This window comes from Narcine bancroftii, chromosome 13 (assembly GCF_036971445.1).
Source record: "Narcine bancroftii isolate sNarBan1 chromosome 13, sNarBan1.hap1, whole genome shotgun sequence".
NCBI classification, from domain to species: Eukaryota; Metazoa; Chordata; class Chondrichthyes; order Torpediniformes; family Narcinidae; genus Narcine; species Narcine bancroftii.
This window is the reverse complement of record NC_091481.1, coordinates 14,558,782-14,576,825: the sequence shown is the minus strand read 5'-3', so window position 1 is coordinate 14,576,825 and position 18,044 is coordinate 14,558,782. Positions and strand designations below refer to the sequence as shown.

General features: G+C 39.2%; 2 protein-coding genes across 14 annotated transcripts in view; one reads left to right on the top strand and one right to left on the bottom strand.

The window, feature by feature from the left end:
- Positions 1–7,913, top strand: part of LOC138748324 (ADP-ribosylation factor 5) — a 32,031-nt gene extending 24,118 nt beyond the window's left edge. Inside the window, exons 4-6 of the mRNA XM_069908313.1 lie at positions 1,312–1,383; positions 4,949–5,074; positions 6,366–7,913. Coding sequence (XP_069764414.1) covers positions 1,312–1,383; positions 4,949–5,074; positions 6,366–6,452 — 285 coding nt within the window. The 3' untranslated portion in view covers positions 6,453–7,913. The remainder of the gene's footprint in view (positions 1–1,311; positions 1,384–4,948; positions 5,075–6,365) is intronic.
- Positions 7,914–8,316: 403 nt separating this feature from the next.
- Positions 8,317–18,044, bottom strand: part of sbf1 (SET binding factor 1) — a 137,628-nt gene continuing 127,900 nt past the window's right edge. For 10 of the 13 annotated variants that reach the window (XM_069908250.1, XM_069908253.1, XM_069908259.1 and 7 more), the window contains 4 exons: positions 16,748–16,962; positions 15,835–15,922; positions 14,753–14,884; positions 10,576–14,667 (listed from right to left, as the gene is read on the bottom strand). In XM_069908250.1, the coding sequence (XP_069764351.1) occupies positions 14,569–14,667; positions 14,753–14,884; positions 15,835–15,922; positions 16,748–16,962 (534 nt within the window). In that variant the 3' untranslated portion in view covers positions 10,576–14,568. Of the gene's footprint in view, positions 8,547–9,052; positions 9,360–10,575; positions 14,668–14,752; positions 14,885–15,834; positions 15,923–16,747; positions 16,963–18,044 lie in introns of those variants that run through there. The other 3 variants (XM_069908248.1, XM_069908249.1, XM_069908247.1) reach the window with 3 other exon arrangements.

Sequence of the window (18,044 nt, the reverse complement as noted above, 5' to 3'; positions counted from 1 at the left end):
CTCCCTGGGGGTGGGGGGGGGAAGAAACACTGTCCTGCACATCTTCTTTAAACTTTCTCCCTCATCTTAAATGCATGCCTCTAGTATTTGACATTTTTACCCTGGGGAAAGACAGTTCCCCATATTTAAACCTCACAATTTTATAAAATTCTATCAGATCTTTTCACAGCTTTTGATGCTCTACTAGAGAAAAAGAACCCAAGTGTGTCCAACCTCTCCTTACTCCTCCCCTCTAATCCAGGAAGTGTGAGATGAGAGTTAATTGTCGATGTACCAACTAAAATGATAGATGAATGTTCATACTTGCAGTTAGTGCCACTCTGTACTTGGGGTCCCAGATCCCACTGTACATTAATGCAGTTAACTCTCTTGACATTAATTTACATGTTCCCCTTGCATTTGTCCTTCAAAGTGCAACATCTCATTCTTGATCATTTCTCTGCCCATATCTGCAAGTGATTTATATCCTGCTGTATTCTTTGATAGTCCTCTAAACTGTCATCAACATCAATTTTTGTGTGATTTGCAAACTTGCTAACCTACCTATCTATATTTTCATTCAAATCCTTTATGTATATCACAAATAACAGGGCCCCACCACATTTCCCCAAGGAACAAAAATGGTCACGGATCTTCAGACAGAATAACATCCTTCCTTAACTACCTTCTGTGGGCAAGTCAATTATGAATTAAAATTTCAATTTACTGTGGATCTTGTGCATTTTATCTTCTGGATCAGTCTACCATAAGGGACCTTTAATAAATAACCATGTCCACAACATCTATCAGCCACCTTCATCACCTCCTTAAAAACTCAATTAAGTTTTAAGACATGACCCCACATGAAGCCACGTGACAGTCCTTGATAAGGTTGTGCCTTTCCAATTGCTTGGAGCTAGGTTGGACAGTTTCATTCGTAACTGAGGTGTTGACTTTCAATTGAATTCTGGATTTTCCCTGCAAGTATGGAGTAAATCTGTGCCAGCAATGCTAAATTTGATCATGTAAGTGAAATAGTGATTGGAAAGCAACATTAATTGTGGTGTGGTGAACAGTGTTGCTGTCTGGGCATTTGCTTGAAATAAATACTGATGTGAGGTTCTTTGAGGTTTATTGAATTGCAAGGAGATGTGATTAAAAGTGGTGTGAAGGCTCTTGCATTTCTCCATAAGAACTTAAAATCTGGATTTTATTTTGCTTCAGTTTCTTGTGTGATATTTATTTATTTTTAATTCATGCACTGTTGGAGCAAATGGTATTCTGTTGCTTGAATGTTAAATTGCTAATAATTGTTGATGGCATTTGTTTTAGGGCCTAATCTTTGTTGTGGACAGCAATGACCGAGAAAGAGTGCAGGAATCAATAGAAGAACTACAGAAAATGGTGAGTAATGACAGTAGAGGATAGCTGGGGGTATCTCAAGTTTTCTGAGTTTTCCTGTGCAGCTCAGGGTCTTCTCTAGTCTTCAGGTCTTTGCCATCTCTAATGTATTGTTTTTAATTGGGTCCATTTGCCTTGATGTATCCATTGTGGATTTTTCAGCTAAAGGAGCTACAAAGGTAGCCTTTCAATGTCAAAAGTATTTGATAAACTACATAATCTTGGTTCTTTTCTAACAATTTACATATCTCTAATTTCGCGGAAATCCAAAAATCTTTGCTGGAAACTTTGTGAAATATCACTGAGAAATTTTTGCCAGAGAGAATAATGACATATTTTCACTTGTATAACATGCATGTAACATGCACTTGCAGATAATGCACAGAAAATAATAAATTGTGTTTATATAAAAAAAAATTGTATAATGCACACTCATATAAAGTGCAGATAGAGTATTCTAAATTCCTAATGGCAAAAGCAATTTGCATTTAAATGAGACAAAGCACACACCAGGATCTACCACAGTTGATATCCTGCAATTAACTCCCAATCAACTCCCGAGGTGTCATTGCCCATTTTAAATCGATGATATCCTGCTGTAACACATTAACAAGCTCGGGAGAGGAATCAAAAGCCACTTTCAGGTGCTCGGACACAGATAATGCGCTGGCAGATGGGGCTGGGGGATTGCAGCTGGGATGTTCAGGTGGCTGCAGAGAAGACTCCTTTCTGTCACCTGAGCGTGCTGAGCGAACGCTGGTCCTGAGGACTGTGGCCGTACTCCCACTGCTGCTTTTAGGTGCAACGGGGGATTCTCCAAGCTGGAGAATATACCTACAGAAGGAGGGTTAGTTAAGTCCTCTTCTTGGCTGGGTTCTCCACTTTCAGGTGGCCACCCGACAGCCGCATTGCGGTAGAATAGGCGACTTTACAGTCGGGTATTCTGGCCACCTGAAAGTGGCTAATTTAATAGATTGAAGATGGGCTTCAGAGTTCAGCTAGATTTTAATTCTAACCTTGTCTCAAATCAGAAGCACTTGATATGTTAATCTCCTCCCTCAGGGGTGGGTCTGGGCAATTAACATTGATAAGGTGCTGTGCCTTAGCTAGAATGTCCTGTTTATAGGAATACCATGGCATTCAATACAAAGAGATTCCCAAGATCAAAATTTCCCACTCCTGCTATAAATTGTGTCCATTCTTTCATTGCCGCCAGAACATTCCCATGCTTGCTAATATTCCCACACTCACTATAAATTGCCGATGTGTCTTTACCACGGCTGCTATTGATTGTGCACGTTCTTTCAACATGTAAAAATATTCTTGTATAGCATGCACATGCAGTTATTGGAGTGGGGGGAGGGGTAACCTGGTATACATATAATGTGCATCTTCTAGCTTAAAAATACAGTATTAGGTGATCCCTGAAATTAAAGGATACATGTGTAAAATTAATAAAAATAATCAATAAAACCCTCAGCAAATACTGAATGGAGCAAGAATTGCATGGTGCTGCCACATTCCAAATGATCTTGAATGAGAGCTTGTGATTGCGAAAACAGCCTTGATTAAAATGAATTAGATTGGACAGTTGATATATCGATTAGAATGCCCACGTCATTTTAGCAAATCAATCAGGGTGCCCATCATGTGGTTCTGTTTGATATTAATCTTAAAGCAAAATAATATGAAAAGCAAATGAATTAATTGGAAAATAAAGAAAAAATTTATTAGTCTTTACTGAATTATTGGTAGTTGATTTAAAGCCATTGAAGTTTGTGTGTCCATCTCTTAATAAGTCAGTCATATTACCCTTTTAAACAGAGATGTTTAAAGCCAGGTCAGGTTGTTCACACTGAACCAAGAAAAGCTGGTTCAGTGTGACCTTTCAATGGGACCCAGCATCCCAGTTCAAAAAGAGGCAGGTCCTGCAGCATTACAGTGTTGGTGTCCCAGGAAGGTGGGCAAGTCTTTTACACTGGAGCTGATGCGAAATGCCTCGGCTCTGATATTACCCACCTTGAAGGGATAAAAATGATTCCATCCCGTTTTCATTGCATTCCCACAGGTGGTTAATTCTGTCTTTCAAGGGCAGTGTGAAAGGACCTTGTAATGCCAAAGTGATTCAAAATTTTGCCTAGATACTTTTGAAATATCACTCGTGGGCAATGTATTTCAGATACTCACCGTGCTAGGTGAAAAAGATCCCTTCTAAATCTCCTATCCCTTCCTCTAAATCTATCCATCTCTAGTTTTATCCACCTGTAATGTATGGAAAAGTTTCCTGTGGTCTACTGTTTCCCCGCATTTTGTATTTCTTAATGATGCCCTTTCTAAACCAACTCTGCACCAGGGAAAGCAGATCCAGCCTCACCACTCTTTCCTCATGACTGAAATCCTTCATCCCAGACAGCATCTTGGTGAATCTCTTCTGCATCCTTTCTACTGCTGTCACCTTATTCATAGTGAGGTGACCAGAACTGGACACTGTACTCCAGCACGTCCTCCCTGTTCTGGTATTCAGTTCCCTGAACAATGAAGGCTTGTATCCCTTATGTTGTCTTAATAGTGTTATCTACCTGTGTTGCCAAATTTAAGGACCTTTGGCTTTTTACATCAAGGTTTTACATTTCATACTGCCTAGGACCCAACCATGAAGTATGCCTCACTAATATTCTCAGAATTCATCATCTTGCATTTATCTGGATTAAACTCTCTGCGCATTTCTCAACCCATTTCACAAACCCATTGATGTCACCCTTTAAGCCTATCGCCCACACGTCAACAACTCTTCCTTATTGTAATTAGTAAACTCAGCGATTATGCCTCCGCCATTCACATCCAAATTATTCATGTGTGAAACAAAAGCAAAGGTCTCAGCTCTGATCCCTGTGGTACACTAGTCACAGGCATCCAATCATAAAACAATCTTCTTATCACCCTCAGGGGCCCCTCCTGCTTCCTTCCCCCTTTATATATGTAAATTCACCTGTTCTTGGTCATGAGAAAAGGTTTAAACTCAGAATGTTGACTGTCCATTTCTACCCATGGATGCTGTTTGACCAGCTGAATTCTTCCCAAAAGGATGTATTTCAATGCAACTCATCCCCCTTGTATAGGCCCCACTTTCCCCAGAATTAGCGCCAATACTTAACGAATTTAAAGCCCATCCTTTCAGCCACATGTTTAGCTGATTTATCTTTCTATTCCTGTATTAATTAGCTTATTGGACTGGAAGCAGTCCAGAGATTAACAGATTTGAGGTCCTGCTATTTAGATAGTATACCATCTTCTTGGGTGGTGAAGCTGTGCAATTTGTTGCCATAGATAGTTGTGGTGAACAAATTACTGGGTTTCTGTAAAGTGGAGGTTGATAGGTTCTTGATTAATAATGATGTGATAATGGTAATAGGGAGAAGGCTTGGGAATGAGGTTGAGAGGAAAAATACATCTGCCATGGTTTAAATGGCAGACCAGACTTAATGAGCAAATAGCTTAATTTTGCTCCAACAAATTCTGATCTTGTAATTCCTGAATTTGTGTTACTTATTCTTTCTTTTGTTTCCAGCTGCAAGAGGATGAGCTGAAGGATGCAGTGTTACTGATATTTGCGAACAAGCAAGATTTGCCCAATGCCATGCCAATTAAAGAACTTATTGACAAACTGGGATTACAACACACGAACAACAGAACTGTAAGGCTTTATATTTACAAAATGAGACCATGCATAATTGCTGTGCGTTTTTTTTTTAAAAAAGATCCAGATTGTAAAAGTATTCACTGCAAGGTGGTGATGGGCTTTAATGGCAACTCACAAATTGATCGCGAACTCTTATCAAGAAGTGTGGGTTTAACTTCATGATGGTTTGAAATAGCTTTACTTATAGGATTTTTGCCTCTGAGTTGAATAACATTGATGAGCAGCATACCTGCATAGTGAGTGGCATACAGCCTGAGCAGGCCCTTTGGCCAAACTTGTCCGTGCTGACCAAGTTAGTATTCTGGGCTAGGCCCATTTGCTTGCATTTGGTTTGTGCCCTTCCAAGTCCTTCCTAACCTGCCTAAATGTCATTATTATGCTGCTTTTGTAGCATCATCTGACAGCTTGTTGTCGCTCAGGTCCCTCCTAAATCTCTGCCCTTATTCTAGCTCAGGAAACTCCGTGAGGGAAAAAGACTGAACACTCAGTTTATGCATGCCCCTTGTAATTGTATAAAGCTTAAAAAGGTAATCTTTTGATCCAGACTATCGAACCTCAAATTTATCAAAAGTTATTACATTTCAATTTTCATTTATTTTGTGATGTGCAGATATTGAAAGATAATGTAGGCAAGTACCTTTATATTTCCCAGAACTGCTGTTGAAAATAACACACCTCAACTCTGTTGCTTTAATTGATAAAATGCTACTTGCCATTTTTAATGTGCAAATATACCCCAAGAGCATTTGCCTCAGTCTGGAGGCTTGCATATAAATAATGTCCCAACGGGAGCTATTCTTCATGAAACGACTAAGGAGCGATGGAACCAGAATTAGAGGATAGCTTACTGGTTCTTTATTACTCTTTCTCAATACCCACGAAGACTATGTTTTCTGATTGTAATTAATGATTTCAATTATGGATTTTAATGTCCTTCGTAGGAGGTGTAAAAGTTACCTATGTTCTTCTTCACTTTAATGCTAGTTAATACCTTGTTTTCCCCCTCTCCCCCACTGCCTCTTACCACATGGCTGCATGTTTAAGATGTTGCACAAATTTTAGACCGTCCCTGCATTAAAGATGCAGACTGAAGCAGAATCTTCTGTAAAACTAAAATCAAGATTATTTTGAAACTTGCAATTACTTAAGTTTGTTACATACTTATTCATTACCTTCATTGAATTTGTAGTTTGTTTACTATGTGTCAGAACAGAAGGTCATCTTGTATGATAATTTTTTTGGATGAGATTCGTTAGTTTTAATTTCCCTCTCCTTGCCTTCACAGTGCCACATACAATCTACATGTGCTATCCAGGGTGCTGGTTTGTACGAGGGACTGGACTGGTTGTCTCAAGAGCTGTCCAAACTGTAGGAGAAGAATGACCTTCATGATCTCGCCTACATTGGTGTGACAACTGCTAGGACTTGAATTCAAAGACTTGTAACAGCCTTTTTTCCCCACCTTTTTTCCATTCTGAATCCTTATTTTGCATTTCATCTTTTTGTTTGCAGCTCTTTATAATGCATGTTTAAATTGATCAAAAGTTGGACGGAATTATCCTATCATTCAACAATGCATGATGTTCCTTGCAGGACCAGTTTGAGGAGTAACAGCACAAGATGTCTCTTAGTTGCAAATTATAACTGCGTTTGTGACTAAGAGAACTTTGCATCCTGCTTCCAACAATAATAGATTCCCATTGCAATTCTAAATGTGTATCTGGATGAATCACACAAAGTATCCCACAGAGCTTATTTAATCTTTTGACTTTTGGACCATGGAGTATTTTAAATGGTTGTTTGATGCACAATAATGCCCCCTCTTCTGAGTTCATACCCATCAATGTTCGTGCTGTACGTTGATTCCAGCAAAAGAGGTTTTGCAGTGAGCATGGCTGCATTGTTTCAGATTTTGAAAATGAGGACACATGAACCCTTGTTCAGTCATCAGCTAAACTGCAGCATTTTTTAAATCTTCACTTGTGAGAAGTACCAGTTATACGGTGAACAGATTCATAAGCAATTTTAGCTTAACTGCAGCAATCAGGTGTTGACTGGTTAAACCATTGTTCTTTTTGTTCACTTATCTTTACCCTGCGTGAAAGAGCCTTTTACCTTGGTGTCAAATTGCCCTCTATTTTGATGGTTAGGTCATGTCTTCCCCACCCTGCCCTCTCTCCTATATTCTTCTCGTGCAGGTTAACGGTGGTGACATTAGTTTAGACTGTAACATTGGAACACTGCTTTGAGTTGTGGGTCAATGTCACTGTTACCAGATAATGGTAGGAAATGCTTTTTGAATAAAGTCTATCTCTTAAAACAAGAATTTATATATTTTACTTGATGGCTGTGCATTTATTTTTCACTTCAACTTAGGAATAAACCATGAGGCTACAAAGGGCATTGGTTTGCTGTTTTAATGGCATGTGAGTAAATTGTATTTTTCACAGTAGAATAGGGAAAACTTGGTTAATGTGCCTCTTTGAAATAAACAAACAGCCAAATCTTAAATTGTATGCATGGAGCATTTGCCTCGTTCTGCCATGGTATGTATTTGTGCTTATGTAAAAAATTATGGGAAGCCCTTCTGAAATTTCCCTGGTGTTAATGTAATGTTCTTTTGGTTTATGTAAACACTTTGAGCTTTAGCTGCTGTAAACCCATCTATGAAGGTATTTTACGTTCCCTGTGGAGACTGTGATCCTGATAACTGGCATTAATCTAACAGGAAATCAGAGAGCTGAAACAAACCATACTGAAATTGCTGAAGCATAGTTACCTTTCCTGAAACTGATTTAATCTTAATAAAGGCCTTTTCAGAAACATTCCCTAACATTTTGTGCCTGAATTGTAATTTCAACTTCATTGTTATTTTTTTTTAAAAAAGGAATAGAATTGGTTGTAGCCTGTGCATGTGTCTGATATGGAGCAAAGTATGAGTTAATGTTTGAATGTATGGTGGGGGAAGAAGAAACCCTTGAGTTCTGGGCAATGAAGATGTTGCACCTGGAGTAAGATGTGGCGTTCTGTAACTGGGTATTAAAAAATATTTTTTGGAGGGAAGGGGACAAAGGATAACCCATTTCTGGAGCTTGAGAACCTATACAAGTCTGATTGTTCCCTCTTCCAACAGAAGGGATTGAGAACTCTTTACTGGTAGGAGAGCAGGAGCCAAAAGGAATAAATTATAGTAATAGCAGCCCTCAGTCCTCTTCATGAGATCATCCTTATTCTTTAATAACAATTCAAAGTTGGATCATTAAAATTGAGTCATCGATAGTTGCCACATGTAGAGGGGTTGCAAACTTCCTTCCACTCTTTGAATGTAGTAATTTTAATAGACCAAAGAAAAAAATCTCCATTTCCATAAGATGCTGATTGACTAGTGGAGTATTTTTTTCAAAACTTGTTTTCAACAGGTGCATTTCTCCATACAAACTTAATTTTCAGTTCATGGTCTTTAGTCCTAAAAGAATGGAAATATCTTTACGGTCAACCCTCAAGCATTAAAATCACTTTGATCAATTTTAATGATTACAGTCATGGTTTGTACAATGTCCTAGTTCAGCGACATTTACCAGAATGATAGTCCCAAGGTTTAAAATGCAAGTTGTGAATTTATGAACACTCCATTTGTTTCTTTCTCTGGCTGCAAGTTGTGCTGGGCAATACTAATAGTAAATCTTTGTTTGTCTTATGGCAATTTTATGCAATGTTACATTTCTGTTTTATTACATCACAGTAAATGATATCTGATAGCTAATGGCACACTAATCCCATTCCTGCTGATGAGTACCTAACCAATGGTCTCAGGTATTCAAATTATTGATCTAGTTAGGCAATTAGATAACAATCTCTTTGATTTCACTGATGAACACTATGAAGGTCCACCAGTCCACAACTTGAGTAACTTGGGTATGATTGACCTCCACAAGAACATTTGTATTGTTCAGGTTCTTTTATTGTCATGTGCATAATACACTTTTTTTGCTTGAAAAAGTACAGAGATGCTGTTAGTCTGGCTCTGCTATCAAGAAGAGAAGGAATCCCTTCAGAGTGTCCATGCTTCAGTAGTTCCTCAGCCCCTGGTCTGAAGTGAAACTGTTAAGATCTGGGACTCTTTGGGAGCCCTGCCTTGCCATCAGCACCCTCTCAAATCCTGGTTTTGATACCTGGTTCTCATGAGCCAATCTCTAGCAGTCTGTAACCTGGTTTGAATCCTTCAACTGCTGATCGAGAAGGAATAGGAGTTCAGTTAAAAACTCCTGTTATCTGGCACCTGTGGGGATTGGGAAATGCTGGGTAAGTGAATTAAAACCTTCCATTATTAGTATGTAATACTACATTTAGAATGTAACATATGAAATTCTTTAACTTTTGTCTACTGTAAGGCAGACAGAGTTGCACCTTTAACCATCACCCTCACAGAAACCTACGGCACCTGGTGTTCCTAGGCGGTCTCACCTTCGGTACTGACCAGTCCTGAGATCAGCCAATTCCAGGCGTACTCATGGTGAGGTGCGTCAATTTTAATCTATTTTCTGCAATTTCTTTTGCCATGGCTTCTGGATAACAAATAGTGAGACTTGGGTAGAGGCCGACAGCATCGAATCCATGCTGCTGAAGATCAAACTGCGCTGGGTAGGTCACGTCTCCAGAATGGAGGACCATCGCCTTCCCAAGATCGTGTTATATGACGAGCTCTCCACTGGCCACCGAGACAGAGGTGCACCAAAGAAGAGGTACAAGGACTGCTTAAAGAAATCTCTTGGTGCCTGCCACATTGACCACCGCCAGTGGGCTGATATCCCCTCAAACCGTGCATCTTGGCGCCTCACAGTTCGGCGGGCAGCAACCTCCTTTGAAGAAGACCGCAGAGCCCACCTCACTGATAAAAGACAAAGGAGGAAAAACCCAAAACCCAACCAACATTTTCCCTTGCAACCGTGTCTGCCTGTCCCGCATCGGACTTGACAACCACAAACGAGCCTGCAGCTGACATTATCCCTCCATAAATCTTCGTCCGCGAAGCCAAGCCAAAGAGATTTACATTGAACTTGCTGGAAAGTGGAATTACTCAACCAGAATGGACAGATATTGTAAGGAAATAGGATTATACCAAAATATTGCTTCATCGGAACATTACATTTAAATCAGAATTAATTTAATGAGTGAACCTTACTCCAATGTGGGAGACTTGCCCTGCATCCCATGGACTCTAAATCAAAAATTGATTTAATAATAATCAGTAATGAAGGATTGATACAAGCAGTGATTTACAAGGATCACTAATTAGACCTAACCACCTATTACATATATTAATGATCTAAATATGTATGTAGGAAATATCAAGCATAGGTCACAGGATGTTCCTGACGAGGTAAGATGAGATCAAATGCATCATTTTATACATAGAAGTGATAGCAAATGAGCCCTGACTGCCTTGCATACCTGCAGACTTGTGCATTTAGTTTTAAAGAATGACTTATACCAAACACTTTAATATATATTTTAATTAAATTTCAGTTTTTCCTCTTTTCTAAGCACAATACAGGACTCTGTATGGAGACCACAATTTACAGATGCTAATAGAAATCCCAAACTCTACATGGTTACTGTATTTTACAATATGGATTCTTTATACAGGAAATGTAAATTGAGAATATGTACAAATTATCTTCATATTTTGAATAAAAGTATTTTCAAAATTAAAAGTTTAGAACACAAGTAAAATGATTTTAAGTGTGGGAAGGGACAGAAAACATCACTTAAACTAAACACCGCCTGAACAGAGGATTTTGGAAATTCAATTAATGGCTCAATATGCCAAAATATTCACAAAGTGCCAAATAAAATGCTACTTCATCAACCGTGCTTCAGCCCCCCCCCCTCCAAAAGTCATATATACATACAATAAACAGGGACTCAACATTACAATCATGTGTATGGACAGCAACTTGATATTTTGCTATTCTATGATAAAAGACTGGAGCATCAGGTAGATCACTAAGTGGGGCTCTGGACAGCATGAAATGAAGCTGTAGAATCTCTGAAGTAGTGAACATTCTACCACGGGAGCCAAGAGCAGAGCTGATGCACATTTGGATAGTGGAAAGGGGAGGTTTTCTTTATCCCCCAGACTTCACAAGGCTCACTGAGATGAAATGATGTGGAATGCAGCAGCCAGCTTTGGAAACTCTTCAAGGTAATGAATGGACCAGTGCATATTACTTTACACATGCTTCAGCCTTACCTAGGTTCTGGTCTTAGTCTCCTGCAGTGGACATTCCTTACCCCAAAATCAGCTGGGGCATAGCTCACAGCAAAAGTTAAAGTCATTCCTGCTAATCAAAGAAGTTCCAAACAGCTGTTACATGGAATAGGAATGTATTTCTGTTGCATTAGATAAATGAAAAGTTGTTCTAATCTAGAAGATTCTGCATGACATTGTAAGAACGTGGATAAAATTGCAACTCATGCTAATCTGTCCAGAGGATATTTGACAAAATGGTGAAAGGGGGAGGTCCTCATCTATGTTGCATCTGCTCTGAAAATATTTCCTGGGATGACAAAGGGAGCTTTGCAGAATAGGTCCAGCATTGATAGATCCAGTTGTGTTTGAGAAATTTTTACCTAATCCATACTGGAAATTAATGAAAATTTTAAATGGAGAAAATTGAAGCTTGCTTTATTCTCCTCCCAACCCTTGCTCTGGTTGCAAGATAAATGTGTCACGGGGTGGAAACATGTTTTCTCGCCTCAGGAAATAGGCAACCAAACATATACTATTAAAATTATTTTTAAAAACCGATGTTAAGTTGGGACAAACTCAACCACAGAGTTGTCTCTGCAAGTCATCCACATCCGTAGCCCCTTTGGACAAGCTGTGGAAGGGGCAATCTGAAAGTTCAGTGTGCTCAGTTTCCATTATCCATAAAAAAAAAAGGGTTAGATTCTTAATTCCAGAGAAAATGAAAACAAATAGAAATCCTGGAAATAAACTAGTTTTAAAAGTACTTCAAAATAAAACACATGTGTGTTTTCATGGACTATTCCTTAAAAACCTGAGAGTATTTCCGGCACATTCTGGCTTTATGCTTAGCATTATCCAAAGAACAAAGCAGAATGATAAAGAGGCACGTTAACTAGGAACAAAAGGCCACTTCCACTCATTCCAATACCCTGCTCCAACTTTTAATATTAATGAAATATTCTTTAATTTAGATGATTATGATTGGGTTAAGGTACAGTTTTCAGGCTTTAGAAAACATTTCAATGCTTTATGACAATGGGAAGATCAGATGTTTGTTAAACTTTTCAGAAATAAGTTTCCATGCCAAACCTTTGATTAATCAACTTTTAAGGGCAGTGTTTTTTAACAAAAGCAGAACAAACAACTTAAAAATCCCAGGATCTCAGTGAGGCCAGCAATATTTTTCGGTCTTTATGATAACACTGTACAACTTTAACAATGTTAGAAGTTAATTGGAAACAAGTGCTTACAATAGAATTAGATCAGAGATCTGACAACAGAGAACTACAAGTAACAATTCAGAAGTTAAGACATTGTGAAAAAGCACAAACTGCACCATGTACTGGAACTGCTTGTAGAAGAGTGAGAGTCCATGATATTGGCAGATTGAGAGATTCTATTATCAGTAATCACAATATATTAACACGAAACAGGAAAATTTGTAACAGGAAACCATCTACTAAAACAACCCAAGAATATATGAACTCAGACTGTGAGAAGTTGAGACACCAAGTCACATGGGCAAGCACTCATCCATTTTGCTCGATTCACCCCAAGTATGCTTTTTTTTTAAATCTAATTTTGAACACATTTATTGAGAAGTACCAATTAAAATCTACCAGCTGATCACTGAGACTGCATTGTAAACACTGAAATCAATAACATACAGTAGTTGTTTCCTGATGCTCTAATACTCAGGCTGCTTGACCAGAGCAGAAATGCTCACGGACTCCATTGAAGTGGGTTGGCCAGATGCAGAATATCGAGCCAGCAGTGGCTGACTCAGTGATTTTGCTTTCTTCAAAGATACAGCACTGAAAAAATGCAAATACATGTAGATACACAAACTCAATATCATCCAATCTGTCTGTACATTGATAATTAGGAAGCTGTTGCATAAATAGAACACAGATTAAACTATGTACAGCTGTACAAAACTAACAGAATCAAAGCTACAACACTGCTAAAATGTCACAGCTGTGAGGTTTCTGTGCAGAAGAATTCACGCCCTCTCATGCACCCGCTCCCAGTTGCCCTCAAAAGAAGCAAAGACTAAGCAATGTTGGGAGGAAGTAGGAGAGATGCAATCTGGAGTTGGTCAAAGCAACTTCACTGCACACAACCTTTCACAGCTGTACCTGTAAACATTGAGCATATACCACTTGTCAGGCCCTACTCCTTTTGCATAATTTAATGTAGAATCAATCACACAGACATGTCCCTAACTGTCCTATTGTTATCCTTGCAGTTTGAAGGAATTTAGTCATTTCAAAAGGAGCTGTTCAAAATTATTAACCCACTAGCCCCCATAGGCTTCAGAAAGCTGGAGCTTTCCTCTTGGCAAAGTTATATGTAGATTTCCACATCATTCTTCAGCTGTGTGGGAGATTTCTCTTGGGGCTCAAAAATCAGACCCAAGCAAAAATTATTCCCAAATTTATTTGTAAACAGTGAACTGCCATAATTTTTTAAAGCTTATCTTTTCTTTGAAGAATTTACTTAAAGACAAATGAATTTGGACATTCCCCTTATTTTGAGTTGACTTATTTCTGATGCAAGAGCTGCACCCTCAAACTTTTTTAATTTGCTCAAGTTTTCCTGCTGCCATATGGACCTGGTGTTTGCAGCAGCCCTGCAAATATTAATTACAAATGTCACAACATTGATAATAAAGGCAGCCAAAATGATTGAACATCAATCCACATATGCTATGAAAATGCAATTTATCAAAAAAGTATGGCTCATGTTCTCAAACCTCTGAACTAATTTGGTGAATGAGATTTTCAGCCGACAACATTTAGGTTAGTTTGCGACCAAAAATGTCAACCCTAACAGAACTAGTAGAGGAAATCTTACCATGCGAGAAAGGTTCTGAAGAAGAAAGTATTAAAGGGTTTTGTATTTGCTTTATTCTCATTCTAATCTGAACCATCTTTAGTTGTAAAATGTTCCTCAACTTCTCTCCCTCTTCACCATCACTCCAAGCAGCTCCCAAATCTCAAATGGATTTCCATCAACAATCACACAAATAGGTCAATGTTGGATGTGGTCAGCCAGACATCCATTCACTGTCCTCACCAATTATTTTGGACTCTGTGACTGGGTGGCTGAGAAGCTACTAATTCCACCAATGCTCTGGTTCCATACAACAGCTACTGTCCATTAGCGAGAGAGATCCAAGTGACATAAGCTTTATACCCAGCTCGACATGGGCAATGCTTACAGTGTAAGGTGCTCATGCATCTGACAAGCAGCTCTGTATTTTATCAATCCACTGCTGGGCACTCTGGCAGTCCTGGGCACAAAAGTTGTAAACTCTTTTTGTTGTTTTCAGCTAGAGTAAAAAGAGCTTAGTTTTAGTTTGTCTGCAAATGATCACTGTGAAGCAATAAAATCTGCAGTGTTGCTGTTAGACTCACATCAAAGAAGGCTTTTTCCTCAATGTTTTTGGGAGCTCCCATTGCTGCAGTTCCCAAAGTAACAGATTCCACTTCTGCAAGATCCACAATCCCTTTCACATCCGTGTCTGATTTACTGTCATAATATCTCAGCTGTAAAAGATAGCATAAAGATTCTGGTACGACCTCAGGTAGTATTATGTCCTACTTCTGGTTTAATGGCAGTCTCTGTGAGCTATATCTTAAGGCCCAGCTTGCTACGGCTTAGCTTGAATATCATGAAGGAACACAGTTTCCACTCTCTTCTGGCAGAAGATGCATCAGCCTGAAAATGAACCTCTAGATTTAAGGACAGTTTTTTTTCCCTCCTATTATTAGACTTTTAAATGTACCCCTTGTTGGTAAAAATATAAAGTTCTTGCTCTATTTTAACTACAGGTACTTTTCTTTTACCCTATGCTTTGGCTTTGTTACACTGCACTTTCCTTTCACTACTGCACTACTGGCTGCACTCTGGTTTGGGTCAACAACATGCTAAACAAAACTTGATCTTGGTTCATGTGACATTAAACAATTCACCATACCTCACATTTGATTGATCTGATGAAACATGCACGCATTGCCAGACTGATGTTTAAACCCTCCATCTCGCTTCATAAAATCAGCAAATGTGCCAATAGTGACTGCCATTTCTTTAGAATTGCTCTCCAATTTAGATCCATTCCCCATGAAAATACTCACTAATTTTGATGGCTGCATTGTACGTAAATTACATTTCCTTTCAGATGGTGCTCTCAAGATATGTGGGGATTCAATCCCAGGCCTCTTGCTTTTAGACTCTAAATCTCACCATCATGCTTCTCCACATACTTTCTTACCAAAGTGGATCACTTATTCACAATAAACTGCATCTCCATTGCATATCTATCTCATGGCTGCATCATCTTAAATTTTTACAATCAACCTCAATAATGATTGTGTAACTAAGTCGAGTACTGTTTGTTTTTACTTTATGCCTGGGTGGTTTTTAAGCCGCCTGTCCGGGATACTGCAGGGCCCCTCTGCATAACAAGACAGAAGAGCACACATGGGTGCAGGGTTACCTGATGTTTGGTTTTATCAAGTACGAACCAGCGTGATTTCCAAGCTTTGAGTAAAGCGCCCCTCTTGTACAGCACTCCCTCGTACGACCTGGAATAACAGAAATCATGGTAACGTAAAGCACAGCAAGAGAGGCTGCACGTGGATGTTAGAAAAATAGGCTGTGGGTGTGGGATAGGGAACTTTTACATTGTTGTGGAGTAGGTTTACATTGGTCAGTGAGCTGACAGGCCAGAACTGTGCTGTAATGTTTTATGTTAACCGAGGTCAAATGTGCTTGAACAAAGACTTGATCCCTGGTTTCAGCATGTAATTGAAATGTTGATCTCTTCGTGAGACTGAACAGATTTAGAATGATCAGTGATTTCACTGACATATGTAAGATTGACAAATTATCTGCTTCGAAATGTTACCTTGATGACATGTTGATCCCAAAATATTCATGGCACACAGAAGGAATCCGTTTTTATTGTGGGTGAAGAGGTGCTGGTTAAGAAGTTACAATGCAAAATCCTGACAAGAATTCACAAATCATGAAGGAAGTGAGAAAAACCACTTGTATTGTTAATAATAACCCGTCTGGCCAGCAACCTTGCAGTTTGGGGAGCTGTGTTACAAAAGAATGACTGAAAATTGACTGCATTTTCTAGACCAGTTACTTGTTTAATCTTAGGTTTAAAACATAACCCTTCAAAACTGCAATCCATCTACTGGGGGATGCCTATCTTTCCCACTCTCTCCTGGTGCATTAGAAACCATCAGCAGATCAACATGTGAAAGGTTTTACACGTTCAGAGTTAATATACAAATGCAAAACGAAACCAGTATTTAAAGCATCATAATGAACAACCACATGTGCAATGAAGTTATTCCTCATTTCCCCTCTCTCCTCTCTGGAGCTTTCCCCTCCCCTACCTGTGCTCACTCTCTGATGTCTGGAATTGGCTGTACAAGGTACTTGTGCTCTTTCGTCCCAATACACCACTGGAGGGAGTGGAAGTGGTGCTGCTGTCTGTGTCCAGACTCAGATTCAAAGTGGATCCAACAGCTGCCTCATGCAAATACACACACTGCGATCTCCGATGGTGTGATAGGCTTGATGACATCAGCAGGGAACTTGAAGATAAGTGCTGCAAAAAGAAGGGAATCAGCAGAGAAGAGCCAGACAACCATCTTCCTTGTCCACTCCCCAATTTACACTGCATCCACCAGCTGGGTACTCATCCCATTATTTGCACCCATCCTACTGTCCCACCATTCCTACCCATCCACAGGGCACCCGCCTCGTCATTCACACTCACCCACAGGGCACCCACTCTGCCATTCTCTACCACCACCCACAAGACACCGGTCCTACTGTTCCCACCCACCCATGCACAGTGCATCTGCCTTGCCGTTCCCTCTCATTCACCAGGGACCTGCCCTGCCATTCCCACTCAGTCACTGTACAACTCCCTCTCTGTACAATGAATAGTTCCCAATACCCACTTCACACTCACAAGCATCTACCAGGTCAAACTCTCTTCCATTTCTGACATTTCAATGAGACCACCTTTCCATTTTCACAAATTTCTCCCATGATTTAGACTCTCTTCATGCCAGGAAATTAATCTACTTGAATTTCGCTTGAACCCCACCAAAAATCTACAAAGTTTCAGCCAAGCTTCTTTATTCTCGTATTCTTGCTCTTTTGTAATAAACACAAATTATTTGCTTTCATAATTGCTTGTTGTCTTTGCAATATGAACATTTCGATTCATATACAAGCTCAATCCTCAGTTTTAAGAATGTTCTACTTTTTCATTACTTTTCTAAAATGGATAATTTAATACTACCTATTTTATATTTGCCACCTTCTGTGACTTTAGTACTTCAAACATCACCTTCTTAAAACTCATTCCTCCCAATATTTACTCTATACATCCCCTACCCTAACAATAAAATACATATTTTTCTGCACCTATTCATTTTCTCTGAGCATCAAGTGTGAGGAGCTCCCAGGCAACTTTGACAGTAAAGCCAACCATTTAAGCCTCTACTCATTCCTATAGTCTGCCAAAACTTTCAATGTATCACACAGTTCGTAAACACTGATTTTTCTACAATTTGTTGAATCTTCACGAACGATTCTATCATTCCAAAGCCCCCTGGTAAGACTCTGCCATTTCGCTCTCTGAAAATAAGGTTTGAACTCACACCAAATATCGTGCAC